Source organism: Corapipo altera, unplaced genomic scaffold, assembly GCF_003945725.1.
Source record: "Corapipo altera isolate COAL_440 unplaced genomic scaffold, ASM394572v1 61411, whole genome shotgun sequence".
In the NCBI taxonomy this organism is placed as follows: domain Eukaryota; kingdom Metazoa; phylum Chordata; class Aves; order Passeriformes; family Pipridae; genus Corapipo; species Corapipo altera.
In genome coordinates this window covers 21623741-21642720 of record NW_020884875.1, presented here as the reverse complement: position 1 = coordinate 21642720, position 18980 = coordinate 21623741, and the positions used below count along the sequence as shown (strand labels likewise).

Below are 18980 nucleotides of genomic sequence, written 5' to 3'. Positions count from 1 at the left end.
CCACTGGACTTGCTCTGGCAGGTCAATGTCCTTCCTGTGCTGAGGACCCCAGAGCTGGAGGATGCAGTGCTCCACGTGTGGTCTCACCACAGCAGAGCTGAGGGGCAGAATCCTCTCCCTCACCTGCTGCCCACCCTGCTTTGGGGGCAGCTCAGGACCTTTTCCTCAGGGCTGCTCTCAATCCATTCTCTGCCCAGAATGTACCTGTGCTTGGGATTGCCCTGACACATGTGCAGGACCTTGCACTTGGCCTTGTTGAACTACATGAGATTTGTGTGAGCCCACCTCTCAAGTTATATTTTTTGAATTTAACATTTGAAAAAAGCCTGCTTTGTAAGTGGTTATACTGTAATTTTTGTGTTTACTGATTTAGTAAGCATAGTCATTCTTGATTTGGGAAAAAAAGGATAATCTAGGTCCTTAAATCCTTTTAAAAATAAAACTATGCTCTAGATTGCTACAGGGGGAATTATCACTTTAGAGACTGGTAGTGTGAATCTTTCCAGTTTCCTCAAATTAGTTTCCAGGTAGAATTTATTCTTGTATGATATATGATATTCACCTATCATGGTATGTGATATTCAGCTTTTCTTCAATATTAGAAAACCTTATAGCCTATTATGTATTAATAAGCAGTAAGGTCTTTCTTACTAAATTTTACTCAAAAAAGTTAGACAAACATAATGGAAATTTTATGGCAGTGATTGACTGCTTACATCTTTCCAAGATTGCCTTTCTCATATAATATCATGGATATTCAAATAGCACTTGTATTAGAGATTTTGCCTGGTTTATGAAGGCTAGATACCAAAATTGCCTTCTGAGCTGCGTACTTGGAATTAGCTCAAGAGCTATGACAATTCCGGTCATTTTTACATCTAATTGTAAAATTTCTACTGAGGAGTGATTCTGAAGGACTTCCATTTTTCCATGAGGAACTGAGGTCTAATAAAGGCATTTCTAAGAACCAACACCTTAAGTGTTGTTTTGGTTGGTTGGTTGGGTGGGGAGTTTTTTGTGTTAGGATGGAATGCAATTTTCGGCATCATTCAAGCTTTGGATGGTGTACTGCCAAGTTTCGTGTGACTGTGATAAATTCATTGAGAGAAGGTACTCACTTGGAAAGTCATGCTACAAGACTGACTTAAATTGAGGGAAGTCAGATGGTCATTACATTAGCCATGTGTTCTCTGTCACAGTTGCAAAGACTGTGACCATTACTTTGAAACCCATGAAAAAGTTTCAGGTGGATCAGATCAGCAGTAAAAGTTACTTAGGAGGAATTGAGCAGTTGGCCTAAATACTTCTGTTCCTTCAAGGCTTGATAAGCAAACATTTTGCTTGTGAATCTGTATGCTGAGTGTTAATAATGGTTAATTCAGTAGGCCAAAGGGATTGTATTTAGTGATGTAAGAGAAGGGTTACTGGAAAAGGAGAATGCTAAACTATAGCTACATTCTGATTAGGAAAATAGAAAAGTCCTTGGATCCAGTGTTTCCTCTTCATCCACTTCATCTGGTTTCAGAAAGTTTATTTAACCAAAGTTCTTCATATTTGTCAAAGCAAGACTAGGAAGCCTGTGACTCATACTAAATATTGGCAGTTAAAGCTGGAAGCTGAATCTTTTCCAGTTCCGTGAGTCTGTGAATAGAACAGTGAAGACTTCGTTGCATCCACTAATCATGTAGGAAAAAGGCATCTGTCATTATTGATATTTCTAATTTTGTTTAAAAAGACCCTTCAAGTTGGAGATGTTGAGACACTCGTTTCTTTTTACAAGATGCCTTTAAAAAGCCTCTGGTGGTTTGTGTTGTGTTTGGTTTTTAATTTGTTATTCTCATTTACAGTAAAAAGGATTTTTTTTTTTTAGTATGACTTTACTGTACATTTCAGTTCTCTTCAGGCAAGTAACTTACTTTCTGCATTCCATCAAAGTAACTAGAATTAAAAGCCACAAGTAAAAACTACAACATGGAATAGCTTTGGAAAACAACACAGCTTTAGTGTAGACTTAATTCTTTACATAATTTGATGCAGTTTCTGGATTACTGATGCCCTTTCACCTTGTGGTGACTTTCTTAAGCTGTATGTACTCTTGGTGTATGGTTCTGTGTTAATTATAACTTACTCAGGTTAAAGAAAGAGACCAACGTGGTGAACTTCAGGGAAAGTTTTTGCTTTTTTAGTGCCACTGTCAAGATTAGAAATGTGATATGCAACTTTCCTTGGGGCCTTTGTAATCTAAAAGTCTCATACTTTTCTTTAAAATGAAAATGGGGAAAATTACTACTTTTAGAGGAAGAGTTAAAAATAGAGTATTGTGCAATTGTTGAAAATATTAATTTTGCCACTAAAATGTTGTTCAGTGGTTTGTTTTTTGTTTACACTTTGATTTTGTGAACAGGGAGCCTTAGATTTTGGGAAGTATGTTCTTCCTCAGTCTAATAAAATATGTTCTCAATGGCTGAATTGTCTTTGAGTTTATTTTGTTGTAGAGAAAGTCAGGTAGTTCTGTGCAGCTATAATAAAGAATACAGCTAAGGAAAATAAAATATGTAGTCGGTTTGAGTACATTGATTTTTAAAACATTGGGGTTTTTTATCCTTCCCTCTCCACCCCTATTTTCTGGGCAACCTGATCTTGGTGTCCCTGCTTGAGTGGGGATTAGACAGGATAACCTCTAGAGGTCACTTCCCTCAAAATTCTTTGTTTTTTAGGGGGGAGAAAAATGGTGAGATTACTATTCCGGGATGTATGAATGCAGCAGTAGTCTGCTATTCCTTCCTTATCCCTCAAAGGCTAGGGGGTGGGGGAAAGACAGAACAGAAAATGAGTATGTTCAATGTCTTTGGTATTTGTTGTCGTGGACTGTCTACCTCACTGGTACTAAAAGGCATTATTCAGCTGCAGAATTGATGGCAGTTTTCAGTCCTGTCAATGTGACTTGTTTTCTGCTGGTTTTTGTGTTGCATTCTGAATAGGAGAGCTCTAGAGAAATATCTGCCTGGGCACACCATTTTTTATGGAAGAATGGGATTAATACATAAATCATGTAAATGAGATAAATGATAAAAAATGAAGCAGGAGAAAGGCAGGTGGGAAACAGTAAGTTTGTGCACTGCGGCTTCAGTCAGCTTAAAAGCTGTGTTTGTGAATGTTTTGGGAAGTGTATCTGTCTTTCTTTTTGTGCATTTGTCTTTATGCTGTCCTCTGAGTAAGCAGAAGCCAAGTTCCATAACACGATGGGAATCCCAGTGGTAGTTACTGCTTGCATGTACCTAAACTTGTTTTTCCGTCTTCTGCCCCAGTCCCTATTGATGCCCACTCGTGTATCCATGCCCACGGGTCTGAACAACTGAACTGCTCTTTTCTAACTCAGTGACTCAGCCTCATCCTCAGGGAATTGTGGAAGACAGCTGGTGAAACATGGACCTAAAGGATCTGAACAAAACCACACTAGAATACAAAGATATTAAATTAAAAAACATTAAATTTGGATGTGGGAGAAAGGTCAGCAAAGATAACTTGTTTGGTTGGTAATCACATTAGCTTGATAGGCTATACTGTAAGGTCTTGGCCTTGTCTCCTCCAACCTTGTGCTTTCTGCAGTTGTGGAAGGAGGAGGTAGCCATGACAGAAGGGTCACTTTCTGTGTTTTTCAGAGGTCTGCAAATAAAGTGAAATTTTTTTAATGTTCCTGAGTGGAAAAGTCTCTCAGCATTTTAATTCATGGATTATGATCTTCTTTGCTGCTTAAAGTGAAAATAAAACCTACTACTGATCACCCACAATCTAATCTCTTTTTAGGATTTGCAGTGTATTTACTTGGTCTCCAGTGGTATGCCTTGGTTTTGACATTGTGCTCTCTGTAGATTGACAATGGTTCCATGTTGAAATGTCATAGTGAATCTTCTGTTTTCTTTTATGTGTTCTGTCCACTTTTATTGTGATTGATAAGTTTGTACCAGAAGTTATGATAGAAATTTAGAATGTGAAACTTAGAATTTTCCTTATTTCTTGGAAAAAGCTAGTTTAAAGGTATATTATTTGTGTTCAGCTGAACTATTTCAAGATGTGTGACTTTGTCCAAATAATTAGAAAAAGAAGAGATTGCTCAATGCTTTGAACAATGACATCACTTAAGGCTTTTAATGTGAATTAACAAGAGGAATTAATTTTAAGTGGTTTAGTTGAGCTACATTAAACATTTGAGTTTATATTCTCTTTCAGAATTAGAAGACTAAATTCAGTTGGTTTTATTTTACTGTAAAATGAAGTTGCATTGAGTGAACTCTATTTAAGTATGAAGAAAATTTCCAAACCAGTTTGGGTTAGTTAAGTTTGTCAAAGAAAAGAAATTCAGATGTACATTTTAGGGAATTTCTATACAGAAGAGGCTTTCTTGGAAGTAATATACTTCATTGTATTTGTCTTATACTGGTGGTCATGGTATTCCTATCCACATAAATATTTACATTTTGTTTTGCACCAGATTATTACATCTACGAGTATGTTTACACTCTTGACAGCTCTTCTTTGTTTCTTTGTATTGCTGCAGTACACAGTGGAGGTGAACTGAAAATGTTTAACATGGACAGGCGAAACATTAAAAATCCCTATGCTTTTTTTGTGCACGACCATCACAATTCCATCTAGTTGTTATTGATGGAATGTTTGTTTATGTGGTGACATTGATAATTTTGAAAACTTTGAAAGATGCAAAGTTTAATCTTGATTGAGCTCAACTAAGCCTGTGAGCAACTTTGCAAACTACTTGCTGCAGTTCCTGGATAGCTTTGGTTTAGATTTGTAACATTTGCAGGCTCTCAAAGGGGAGATGTAGAAGTAGTGAGGTGAAAGAGACACTGCTTTAGTGTCTCTTTATTTTTTTTTTTATAGTTCTCTTTAATTTTTTTGGAGTTGGATCTTTGCTTTCAGCACAGTTTGTGAGCTTAAGAAACTTCTGTTGGGTTTGTGCTGCAGCCATAGGAGAACCAGCAACAGAAGTTCAGAATGATGTAAGACACTTTCCTGGATAATATTGTGAATCCATCCCAGAACTACAAGGACCAAACTCCAATATAGTGTTTTTCCCAATTATTGAGAAATACCAGATTGTTACAGTCTAGCCACATTTACTCATGGTGAACTGGTCAATGTTTTAGCTCAGTTCATTAACAGTTATTCCAACACAATACCTCTAGATGTTGTGTGCTCTGTCTCTCAGGGTTTATTAATAACTTTGAAAGTGTGTGATTTCTTTTCCAATCTGTAGTCTCCACTTGTTTTCTATGTTATGTCTTTGAGCTCACTGTGCTCCAGAAATTTAGTTGACTATAATGTTCATATGAAGAAAAACCTTTGGTGACCAGACTGTGTGGAATTAGGAAATGAATATCTTTGCTGACTAGTGAGCTCCACATTTTTAGCTTTGCTATGTTGGATGGTGTTTGTCAAAAACTTAATGTAATCCACAATTTTAGAACACAAACATTACCTAAAATCAGTTATCAAACATATGAAAATTTTAATCCCTTGAAGTCTCTTACACGATTATTGTGTTTATTAGGCACTAACACAGCACTTGGGTTTTTTGAGTTGCCTTTGCTCTCCTGTTCAGACTTTCCAAGGATTATGTTTTTGTAAGATGTTAGTAATCTTAATTAAAGCATTAGATTGCCTTGATTGTTTTGGGTTTTTGTCTCTGAAATATTAGCACACTTTCCTTTGGAGTGTATATCTTGTCTGTATCTTGCATAAACTGTGTGAGATACCACTTGTAAAATGAACCAAATGGAACAAATTTTCAGTAGTGAATGCTATAAGTTTACAAAAATAATTACATTACCGGTAATTGTGCAAATGTGTACAATTGGACAGTACAACTGAAGCTCTTTGTGTTTCTGCATGCAGTCACTAAAAACAATGAATTATTTAATAATTTTCTGCTGATTGATCCTTAGATACCTCTTAATCAGTAAGTCCCTCAGTCAAATAATTTTGGAAAACACCAGCTATTTTCAGTTATAATTTACACTGGAAGTCTCAAGGTAGTTTAGTTTGTAAAAATGGGTTGTTGATAGAGAAGGCATTTGCAGCCTCCTCCTCACAGCAGCTGTTTGGGAGTGGATTTAGTACAAGATGGGGAAACTGGATGTGTTACAGAGGACTGGCTTAGAGTCTTTGGAGGGTAGAATTGCATCATTGTGGTGATGGAATGAGGAGAAGTAATAGACCAGTCCAGAAGAAAAGCAATTCTATACAGTATCTCTCTTATATATGCAAGGCGCTTTAGTTGAAAAACAGGCAACAAGATGAGTATTAGGACAGAGGAGAAACTTAGCACAGGTCAGTATTAATTCCAATAATAAAAAGGCAGTGATGTGCATTTGAAGTGTAACACAGTAAACCTGCTTGTGTAGAATTTTACATTGGTGTTTATTGTGGATCTCTAAAGAAATGTTATACTTGTGCATCTGTTTTCTTAGTCTGTATTGAAGAAGTCTGGAGAGATTCTAATCAATTTTCAAAGTCCACAAAGAGCCAAGATTATGTAGCAGGAAGACTTGTGTAAAGACCTGATGCCTCAACAGGTTTATTTCTTCCCAGTTTTGTTTTATAAAGGTTTTCTTGAAAGTAATATGCTTCACTGTACTCGTTTTATACTGACTGGGTCAGTATAAAACTGGTATTCCTATCCACATAAATATTTACATTTTGTTTTGCACCAGGTTATTACATCTACAAGTAAATGTTGGTACACAACTGTTTTTAGAAAAGGGCAACACTACTAACAACTGACATGAAACATTCAAGGAAGTTGCAAAAGACAATTTGCTACTTCCCCTCTAACACCTGTCACAACTATTTTGTTAACAAAGATGGGTACTGCAACCTAAAATGTTCTCCATTTGACAGAGTTGACTTAATGAATTCTTATTTGCTTTTGCTCTTTTATACATCCACTACCTATTTCCATAAAATGAACTGTATCTAATATCAACCATTGCATGTGTGCCTGAGCAAGCAAAAGGGTGTTTGCTCACTAAAAAAAGCTGTACTTTCTTTGTTGGAGTAAAAGTTGCATGTGTAATATGTAGTGCAGGTGAGAAATAAATGTATGAGCTACTGAAGTTGCTTGGTGTTTTCCCTTTATGTTTGAGTTTCTCAGTGTAGTTATCCTGGCAGTATCATAGATGGTATCAGGCTGCTGCACTTGAACTTCATGAGATTTGCACAGACCCACCTCTGAAGCCTGTCCAGGTCCCTGTGGATGGTATCCCTTCCCTCCAGTGTGGTGACAGCACACACAGCACGATATTGTCGGCAAACTTGCTGTGGGTGCAGTCAATCCCACTGTCCCACAGATTAGGGAAGCTGCATATTACCTGTAGGTATCTGCTCTCTCTTCCCCCAGGAGGAGTTATTACAGGTGCAGAGCACAATTGATGCTTACCCTAGTAGAAATTGTGTGCTGCTGCGTGAGTGGGTGTCTTTCCTTGAATCCATAGAGCTCTACTGCTGTCTTTGCTTCCACCACTTGTACTGGGATCTCTCTTGTTATTTACTGTGGTGTCACTGCCACTGGTATCACATGCACAGCAGAGACATCAGTGTCATTGTTATCAAATTAATGCAGCAGAGACCAAAGGAATGTGACAGTAGTCACAGATTAAGAAGCTGGTTGCTCTAGTTATTTTTTCTTAAAGATTGCTTTATATTCAGAAGCAACTTTAAATTGTACAGTAACGCAGAAAGAATCGTGCCTTGCAGAATATACCACCTAGGGAGTCTTTCTGCTGTGCCCTTTGCAACCGGACTTGTCTATCTCGTATTGGCCTCTTTAGCCACCACCGTACTTGCAGCAAATGTGGGTAGAGCCCTTCCCAAATCTTCATCTGTGAAGCCTGGCCATGATACAGTACTTTTCACAAAGATTTCTTATTTTACAGTGGTTGTGGTTTGTAGTGAGTTGAGCACCTACTCTTGGAATAATTGTAGGAAAACACATTATGCTAATGCTGGTTTAGAAGTTGTACTCGGTAATTCTTATCTCCAACTTTTTAATTTTTCACTTGTTTTGTCAGCATCACTGCTTCTGCTGCCTGATCACTTTATGAACCAAACATACGGATTTCACTCGTACGTAACCCCCCTGCCCTCACTACCCTCCTTTCTCTTTACCTCCCCCAGCATGCTGCAACCACCCCCTTTGACTGTTCAAGTTAGATAAATACCAGGTAGCTTCGTATTTTCTTGAGTTACTATTTTAGCTGTAGGCAGCTACATCAGGCTGATTAATTGCTGTTCATTCCAATACTTGACTTTTTCTGAGATAAAATTAATGTTAAATGCATTATATTGTGAATGTGTGTGCTTGCCCTCCAGATACTTCAGTGTTAGACTATGTTTTGGCAGCTATATCTCCTTCTTTAGGATGTTTTTGAAGTATTTTAAAAAGCGTTTAGTTCTGTCATTGTATAAAGCTGTAGCTGTAGAATGAAAACCAGAAATCTGCCCTCTTGTGGGTAGATCCGTGTGATGTAGCTCGGTCGCAGTATCTTATTTGAGAACTAGAGGATGTTAGTTCATTCTTTATGTGATTCTCATTCTTTAGGCAGTTTTTTAAGGGTTAGTTTATGGACTGATAGCTAGCAGAGATTCATGTAGTAACTAAAGAAAAGTAGTTTATTACAAAATGTGGAAGTTTAAAACTGGGTATGAGACAGATTCTTAACTTCGTAGTTGCACATTTGCTGATTTAAAAGAAAAGAAAACGTTGACTGCTCATCTAAATGATAAATTAGCTACTACACAAATTTGCTGGTTTACTTTGAATGTGCAGCTGAAGAAATCAACTTGTGGTTGCATCTATGTGATGTTACTGAACATATAAGAAACTGAAACCACTTTCTAAAGTATTTTTCTGCTAAATAAAGATTTCATAATCAAAACTAAATAAAACATAACTGTATTCAAAGTATTCTATTTTATAGAATGCATTTAAAAAGAAAAACATAGATATCTAATATCATCGCCTTTCTTTAAAATTTAATTTTAATCCACCTAATTTCGTCTGTAATTTTCTTCTTGGAAAATATCAGATCAGTCATATATGTTATTGTTTTAAATCAAAAAACATAATAAGTTAAAGAATACCCTGGAGTATGAGGAATGAAACATTTAAGTATACATGGGAAACTTCTGAAATATGAGATTGGTTCTTTCTCTGCATTAGTACTGAGCCTTTGTATTAATGATATAAACAGATTTTTCCCTTTATTTCTACTGTTCTCATGCATGCACATAGGAAAGCTGGGGAAGAGCTATTACTTTTGTTAAGGAGACAAGAAAGTTTTTAAACCAAGAGGAATGTTTCATAAATGCAGAGCTCGTACCCTCATATGATAACCCGTGGTCAGAGTCCTCTCATTGTTTTGTTGATAGTCAGATGCTGCAATATCTGAAAAAATACAATTGCAGTTTGTTTCTTTTATTATTTTATTTTTATAGGGTAATTTTTTTTTGTTTGCTTGAATCGGTTTATTTTCCTTCCTCTGCTTGTAGTCTCTCTTCGCTGGATGTTCGCTGTCTCTTTACTTACGTTGTTCACAATTTTCATCCTCTCTTCCTCTCTTAATTTTACCAGTGTCCCTTCTCTCTGCAGATTTGTTGTTGTTGTTGTTGTTGTTGTTATTAGTTTTCTACTCTGGCATTAATCCAGTACTGTGGTAAAAAATGCAGAATATGTGTAGGGATGTAAGTTGTAGAGAGGATCCACATGACAGAGCCCTAACCTTTTGCCTCTGAAGGCAGTCAGTGTTTTCCATACTATGGACTGCTTAATTTCTACTTTAAAAAACAACCAAAAAAACCCAAAACATACTGCCAAAACTGAACAATCTGCAGCATTTGAGATTTAATATTTTGATATGGAATGTTAATTTGCAGTAAAGGAAAAAGTAGATAATTGGAAAAAAAGGAAGAAGATAACATACAGAAGTAGAGCTTATTATCCATAGCATGAACTTTTTTAGTATAACTCTCATTGTTATCTTGGTTTGGTTTTGCCCTATTATTGCGTGTTATGGTGATAACTTTTTCTTGTATTATTCTCAAGATGTGCTGCCATTTCACTGTTTTCCTTTCACTAGGGAGTTCTTTGTATCACTTCCTTTGAACAGGGTAGTTCCTTCCTCCCTGAAATGTCTTTTATGGTATCTGTTCTTTCTTATAAAGAAACAGGAGTGTAAATACATATATACTGAATATACAAGACCTCATATGCATTGCTCCTACTCCGAACTGCTACACTACGGTCTGATGCATTGTTTAGAAGCTTTCCAGTGCAATTCTTTGACTTCCTTAATTCAGCTAATAAAACTAACAGCTTCATTTTTTCAGTGTAAGGATAAAAATATTATACAATTGGTAACAGTTACTGAACGAAGCTGGTAATGAAAAATTTTATTATTGAAAAAGTTGATTCTTCTCAACTGTGAGCTGCTACAATTTAGTACTTTTAACTCTTCTAACATTTGGGGAATGGGGGGTGGGGAACCCAACAAAACTTGTCTGTCTGTCATGCTACTAAGTGTTGCAGGCTGTTCTGATGTTTTATATGAAACAATTTATGTCGTCTTGACCTGTCAATTTTTTTCCCCCTAAATGCTTGAGATTTTAAATCTTTAAATGAATAAGTTTATTGCTCAGTGGCATCAAATTTGAGTTCTAGTCTTTCACTGGATCTCACTCTCTAATTCTGGAATTGAATCCCACCTTGTTTACCAGTCTATAACAGATGCAATTTTGCCCTCAATACCACACGTGTAGTATTTGGACCCAGATATTACTGTGTGGTTTCTTCATATTGTATTTGTTTTTATAAACTGATCTCATCATTTAATCCCATCAGTCTCACTTGCTCTCTTGTTTGCTCTCCTCTGTTTACTCACTTCATCATGCTTACAAAAACTTCAGAAAGTCAGAGATAGACTTCTTGAATTGCTGTGCTTAGTTCCCAGCTGGTGCAGTTAACCACATTCTGTCCCTTCTGTAACATCTGTGTGATCCATCTTTGAAGTAATGGTGTTGCATATCTCTAATACTCCTAATGGAAGGCAGTTCCAGAAGGTGACAGCTCTGATGGTGAGAAGCTCTGCTCTGATTTTCTTCTTGCTTGCATTCACGTGCCCATTTATTGTTGTGTTAGCATCGCTCCATGGCATTCTTCCTTTGTAACCTTCTAGAGAGAGCAGCCACATTCCCTCTTGACCTTTGGTTTGTTAGCTAAACACACCAACCCCTTTTACTCTCCTCTTACAAAGAAAGTTTACTTTTCCCCTGACCATTGTAGCTCATTGCACTTGCTCCACTCTCAGGTCTGGATCTTGCCGGTTCAGGTTTCTTATCATGTGTCTGTGGAGAAGGTGTCTAATTTAGGCATCTGATTTTGGAGGAATTTTTCCTGTTAAATATCTGTATAACTTATTTGTGGTGGCAGTAAGAACTGGGAAAGACCTTGAATTAGGAGTGACAGCTTCAGTGTTAGCATCTTTCCCGAATAATAAGAAAAGGAAGGTGAACAGACCTTTTTTTTCTTGTTTTTCATTGTTTCTGTGCTACAGACAAATTTCTGATAACAGTGACTGGTGATGTGGCCTTAGCTTTAATGCACTTTCAGTCAGGAGAGATCATCAGACATGATATTTTTATGACAAATATAAATTATGTGTGAAAGGTGTTCTTTAGTTTCTAGCCTTTCATTGAAAACTCAGATTCTTGAAGTGTTAGCTCCCATGGCTTTGCTATTGCAGACTCATTGTGGGACTCTTTTGGAACATGTTTTTTTTTCTCTCTTAAGAACTGCTTATTTATGGAACTAGGAAACCACTGAAATTCTGTGTATATTTCTATTCATTCTGGGTAAAATACCCTTGAGTATCGAGTAGTACTTGAAACTGCTCTGAGTATTTGAGAGATGTTTTCTCCTGGATTAAAAAAACCCTAAACACAGCAACCCATGTAGCATATCTATCCGTAGCAGTTTCCTTATTTACTAGATCACTATATCTGTATTGTAGTATATTTTTAATTTTAAAAAAATGTAATTTATTTGAGACTGAGACTGTGGCAGGTGAGCAAAGGAAGTCAATTTATCGTCAGTTCTGTTTAACCTCAGTGTTGCTATTTTTTTCAAAATTCTGTGCTAATAGGGACACTTCGAAAGGTTAATTTCAGTGGTTTGTGAAAAATTTGAGCAGGAAAAAGACATAACATTTTGTTTGCTTGTCTTGAAGTCTATATGTGTTTATAAGCAGTGGTGTCCTATATATTGACATTAGTGTGGCATAAGAAAGAATGAGATAAAAATTACTAAGAACATGACAGGGTATGTCATTCTCAAAAATGTAGGCTTGTAAAGTAAGCATAGGTAAATCATGATTTCAGCATCTTCAGGAGATAAGAGAAATACATAAGAACCCCTTTTACTATTTCCAAAACAGATGCCTGTCTACAATAGATAACCATATATATATATGAAATCTCTTTATGTCTTCAGAAAAACTGTGTTCATTTCATTATATAATAGGAGATTGTAATGTGTGATGTTTGTAAGTTTTAGATGTTTGGTACTTGCAGTTTTGGTTTTTTTTATCAGTGTGGACTTCCTTACAGCTAGGATCTTTGTAGTTAGTGAAAATCAAGTGAACAAATTCTTTTTTCTGCAGTTGAATATAAAATGTGCTGTTTTACAGGAAATAAAGGACCTATTTTAGTGGTGGCTAAACTTTTTTTTTTCCCCAGAGGGGTCTATAGAATTTCTGGTAGTAGTTTGACCAGACAGACTTATATATTAAAGAGATATTTTCAGATCAATTTTGAAATAGCTACTACTTCTGTAATGTACCAAGATTTTGTATTTGTCTGTTTGTTTGCATTTGCTTTTTGCATTTGTAAATTACTTCTTTTTTCTTGGTAGTCTCTTTATGAAAGTACCACCTTTTGCAAAACTGTGAAGTGAATATAACAGCTAATTACTTAAACTGGTTATGCATTAAGTTCTGTCCATTGCAGTGTGAATTAACAGAAGTTTTGAGCTGGTATAACCTGAGCAAATTCTTTTTTTTTTTTTTTTTTTAATTGCCTTATCCTGCATCTTTTTTTGGTGAAGGGCTCTGCTTCTGAGACCAGCTTGCCTTTTGGTTGCTAAATGCCACTTGTTATTTAAAATCTACACTTCTCTACCCACTCTGGAAATAATTTAATTAGTATGCAGCTAAGGGTAGTATGATCTGTTTCATTTATGTTAATGAATTTGAAATTCTAAAAAAGTAAACTGAGAGATTTAATTTGTTCTTTTTGTTTGTTTTTGTTTTTAGTGCTTGGGAGATGGGAAGTAATGATAGCTGGCACCTGAACTAAAATATCTGTGTAGGCACTACTATCCCAGAACTTCAGGATGAATGGGGATATGCCTCATGTTCCCATCACTACTCTTGCAGGGATTGCTAGTCTTACAGACCGTAAGTACTCTTCTTTTTCTCGTCTTTTCTATTCTGTTTTCTACCTCTTTGGTAAATATACTGGCATTTTCAAAATACTGAAAAGATTTTTATTTTAAAAATTCCTAGAGTTAAATCTGTTTAAAATCAGACTTTGCATTAAAAATGTTAGTTTTGTTATTGCTTGAATTTTAAAAATCTATCCGTATAAAACATGCTAATTTAAACACAAAACGAAATGTAGGTTTAAAAAACCCTTAAGGAACCCTGAAAAAATATAGGAATTCATTATTTGTTTGGAATATCATTCAGTAACATATCTGTGTACCACACAAAGAAAGAAGATACAAATAAAGAAAAATATATAAATAATAAAGTGTTTCTCTAAAACACGCATCCTGTCTTCTTCCCTGAAGAGAGAGAGACACAGGATTGGACTGATATGCAAGTAACCAAAGAGACTTGTGGAATATGCTGAATATACTCGAAACCTAGTTCCTTAGTTTTGAACAAGGTACAAAAAAAGTTGCTTTAGTTAATAGGTGCAAAGAATGGCTGCTAGAACAGAGATAAGCAGCTGAACCTATGAGTCTTCTTTCTGAGCTGTTCAGCCTACCAAAGGGGCATGTGAAGTGTGTTTGCTGACTTAAATATGTCAGGAAGACAAAATGCAAGCAAAGGAAAAGAACTATTTACATTAAAAGCTGATACAGACATAAACCCGAATGGTTATAATGTGACCAAAAATAAATTTCTGGTGAGAAATAAGAGGAGATTTATTATAACTATAGAAAGGTCCTAGGACAACCATTGCAATAAGAGCAGTTGTGACAAAGATGCATCTTGTTATATCGAGTATATAAAGTGTAAGAAAGAATTTATATCTCAGTTTTCTGTCTGAGGATAATTGGACTCAGTGACCCAGGTGCTTCTTCCAAGTTCTTATTTTTGTTGTTACACTGTTGAAAATTGGAGACTTTCCAAGAGACACTGGAAGTATATACCCAGCAATTGATTTTAGTTGCCTACAGTAAAAATGGCAGATGTATTGGAGGAAAAAGCGCTCTCCGTGTCCTTCTGGGATTCGGAAGTAAAGTGGAAGATCCTGCATATGTATTTAGATGTATATGATGTATTATATTATGTATGTCTAATAACAGCCATCAGGATGCAAATAGTAAGTTTCTGGCTGTGGCAGTTTTCCAGCGTTAAACATTTGCAGGTAAGATTACTTAACTGGTAGAAGTCCCTGATCAGGCTCTGGTGCAGGAGTTTATTAAAACATTGAACTGGAATGGACAAGACCAGTTACCTTGAAAACAGGGAGGACATGGTGCCTCGAGGCAGTAGAGTAGCCTAGCTAGCTAACTAGCTAAATTTATTGTTTTAATCAATATATTTTGCTGATTGTGCAAATTTTTCTAAGTTTCAGGCATGTTCAGGGTAATCTGATGCAAGTAATCAACGTTAACTATTTAATATATTATACACTTCTATCTGTATTTTTTTTCCCCTGAAGTTATTTCTAGTGGTTCAGTTAAAACCTTGATCTCAGAGATGTGATCAGCTTGGGAACTTGAAGTCAGTCAGCCTGTTTTCCTGGACCCATGAAAGTGACTTTTCTATGTAACTAGGTTTTTGGTCTCTTCTGGCTTACCCTCTTCTGGACTGTGTAGCTCTACCAATCATGTGGTCAAGGCTTCTTTTATGGTACACTTGTTATGTATGAGGACTTAAGAATACCTATGAAAGTACAGTGTGCTTATAATGTCATTGAAATAGTGTTGTCACTGAATCTTTCTGCTGAGATTTGTGAATAAGTTTACTGGCTGAATTGACATTTCAGCGAACATACCAACCAACAGTACCAACCTTTCTTGAGAAGATAACTAACATAAGAATAAATACTACAGGAAAATATTAAACTAAGAATTTAGTTAGTGATTTTAATTGATTGTTGGGTTGTTTGGTGGTTTTGGTGGGTTTTTCTTTATTTTCTTGGACCTTATAAAGTGGAAACACTAATTAAATATTAAGATCAGAGCAGAAAACTGAAAGTATATCCTCAGTGCACTTACAGTACTGCACATAGCTAGAAGAATTTTGCATTTCTTTTCTTTATCAGTGCTTTTGGCTCCCAGAGAAAGCTGCCATAACATATTAAATAGGTTAATATTTTGGAATGTTTAAAGAGTCAAGTGGAGATGTAGGGTGATAGGGTAGGGGTTCTGTGTGAGGGGGATGTGACTGCGTGTGTGTGTTTGTGATAAAAAAAAATCTAGACATTTTCCCTGTGTTTTAAATGTAGTTGTCAGGTTCTCTTTCTGTGATTGTATGTTTGTGTTTCATGAAATGATTCTGAAGTTCTTCCTGTTTCCTGATAACAGTTTTGAACCAGCTGCCTCTTCCATCACCTTTACCTGCTACAACAACAAAAAGCCTGCTTTTCAATGGACGGATAGCTGAAGAGGTGAACTGCCTTCTGGCTTGCAGGGATGAAAATCTGGTTTCACAGCTTGTCCACAGTCTCAATCAGGTGTCAACAGATCACATGTATGTATTTTGAACTTCTATATCAGACCACTATCTTATTCCTTGAAATAAAAATTAACTGTATTGAGAAGCATGTTTGTGAGAACTTGAAGTTTTTCATTAGGCTTGCAGTGTAAGAGTCAAATGTTTCAGTGAGACAGAATGTTAATAATTGTCCTGCAGCCCTTACACATAACTGTGGGGACTATTTTATAGATCTGATGCTTATTCCGTTCTTGAAAGTTAGGAGTGCAGATTTCATGGTATGATTGTGCAATACTAATTTGTGTTCAACATAGTTAATTACATACCCATAGATGATTTACATACCCGAAAGGAAACCTGTGTCAATTCTGATCAGGTATTGAACTTAAATATCTTAAGAATTTGGCTGTCAAGTACACTAATGTATTCTCTTTTTGTTTGTTTGTTTTTTATTTTTATTTTTATTTTTCTCTGATGTCCTTTGAACTGCTTTGTGTTGACAACCCGTCCTTTTCCTACATGTTCTAATAAATTGTTTTGATCCAATGGAGGTATATTTTAAAAGTCCTCAAAGCAAACAATAAATGAAAGCACAGATGCATTTGTAGAAAATTCATTACATTTTTTTGTAGTTCAGAGGGAATCCTGTGATCTCAAAGATGCACTGATTTCCCCTTTTCAAAATAAAAGATTTTCAAAGCATTGGGTTGAAACTGGAATATTATACATTCATGCATATCTTTATTTTCTCTCCTAAAATAATACATTCTTGATGTTGTGCTGAAGTGTTCTTTTATGAAGAAGATCTGATATAAAAGTGGGCATAAGAAATTTCTCATAATAGTCTGAAATGGACAGCCACAAATATGTGAGTGCTTAGTAACAAAAAATAACTATGAGGACTAGTAGGAATATTTCCTCTGCCATTCCTTAGAGAGAAAGAAAAAATAAAGACAGGAAGCAGTGCTTTGCAGACTTGATTTTTCCTATATTTTAACAGTAAATTGTCTTCTTTCATTTTGGTTTTGGTTTTTTTTTTGGTTTCTTTGTTTTTGTTTTTTTTTTTACTTGACTCATAGTTTCTTATAATTTGAAAATGCATTTGCCTCTTTATTTGCTTACTTCCACAATTCCAGAGAGTTGAAAGATAACCTTGGCAGTGATGATCCAGAGGGAGATATACCAGTCTTGCTGCAGGCTATCCTGGCAAGGAATCCTAATGTTTTCAGGGAGAAAAGCATGCAAAACAGATACGGGGTACAAAGCGGTAAGGATTTTTGATTGTTTATTGATTGCATTTTATGTTGTTCTGTAGGTTTAGGGGACTGATACAAACCACAAATATATATGGGGCACAGCTGTTGTATTTATACCTTGCCTTGTATTTGATATTGATATGAAGCTATATACCCTAACATCTTATAAGAGCAAGTGTATTCGAATAAGAATGGTATTTTTCTAAATACCAGGTATTTTTCTAAAAATGTTTCATTTTTCCTCAAAGTTTAATCTCTAGGATAAGTGGTTAGATTTTATTTTAAAACAATTTTATTTGATTTTTTTATTACTAGGTTCATATATTTGTCTTAGTAAATAATTGAAGTCAGGAAAATATGCCTTGATCTTACTGAAAATCTGAATTATTATAGTTCTTAATAGTTCTGGAGTAAGGAATACGGTTGAACAAGCCATACTTAACAGCTCTTCCCTGCCGTTCCTCATCTTAGTGGTTTGTTATGCTCTACAGATTTTATTGTTTGACAGCTAATTCTCTTCTGAGCTATAGTGAGATATACTGCTGGATAGCGAACATGAGGGAGAGAGCAAGTTTAGAACGAAAATTGTTTTTAGTTACGATGAAATAGTGTAAGAAGGAAGTGTCCTAAGCAGACACCCTTCACTTCCTCTTCCTTCCTATCGCTGGCATATTTAGTTTCAGGTAACACAACAGCAGTATTGGAACACTTATTCCCTGTCTTTTGATAATAATCCCATTGTCAAAACAGTCTTCATACAGCTGAGATTTTTGAGACCATATTTTATTACCAGGTTGTCTGAACATACTGAATCACATCACCGTTTGTTGTCAGGCCTAACTTTGTACAAGAGCAAAATGTTAATTTTATTTTAACCCTTTTTCATCAGATGACATTCTTGTTGCCTTCTTGCAACTTCTGTCTTTCATCTTATAGATTTGAGGGAAGTGGATTTATTTGTAATTATTTATTTAAAATTGGGATACTGTTTAATTTCAGTTTTCATATTACTTTTTTCTCTTTTGCCTCTCAACAGTTTGGCTTTGTCTTTCAGCAGATGTGTTGGAAGATCAGCTAAAATAGCTTATTGCAGTAACAGTATTCATAGCATCATGTAAGGTTCAGAAAGGACTGAATATTCACTTCAAGATATTTATCAGAACTTGTGAATTTGGGGGGATTAAAATCTTATGCATCTTTCCATAAACAATGACTTCAATATTTTTTTTGTTTATACAAGAATTCAAATGAACTTGTGCTGTGAAAGGAAAAAACTTTGCTCACATACACTTTCAATAAGAGTGAATATTTGACTGAAAAATCACCTCTTGGTGAGCTGTCCCAGCTTAAATGTGCATGATGCTGTAATACAGTTTAGTTGTACAAGAATTTTTATGTGACCTTAAGCTGTGTTTTTATGAAGTACATTCTTTGTCATATTGGTAAGAATGCTACAATGGATTTTTACATATCACTTTTTTCCAAGAAAAAAATATTGTGGTAGAACTGGGAGTATATGTAAGGAATCTCGTTCTAGTAATGTTACTGATAGGATGATGTTTTCTCAAACCTGAATATTACCAACATGCAGAATTAAGGTTGCATTTAAGGAAGGTCTTAAATATTTCAAGTGTAGAAATGCACAGTGGAGCCATAAATCTGCTGCTTAGTGATATAACAACAATGTGAAAAATGTGCAAGA

The 18980-nt window shown here is 35.6% G+C and overlaps 1 protein-coding gene across 5 annotated transcripts in view; it reads left to right on the top strand.

The window, feature by feature from the left end:
* NIPBL (NIPBL, cohesin loading factor) overlaps nt 1–18980 on the top strand; it is a 161522-nt gene that overhangs the window by 52753 nt on the left and 89789 nt on the right. For all 5 annotated transcript variants that reach the window (XM_027634345.1, XM_027634340.1, XM_027634341.1 and 2 more), the window contains 3 exons: nt 13383–13526; nt 15893–16058; nt 17159–17289. In XM_027634345.1, coding sequence (XP_027490146.1) covers nt 13463–13526; nt 15893–16058; nt 17159–17289 — 361 coding nt within the window. In that variant the 5' untranslated portion in view covers nt 13383–13462. The remainder of the gene's footprint in view (nt 1–13382; nt 13527–15892; nt 16059–17158; nt 17290–18980) is intronic.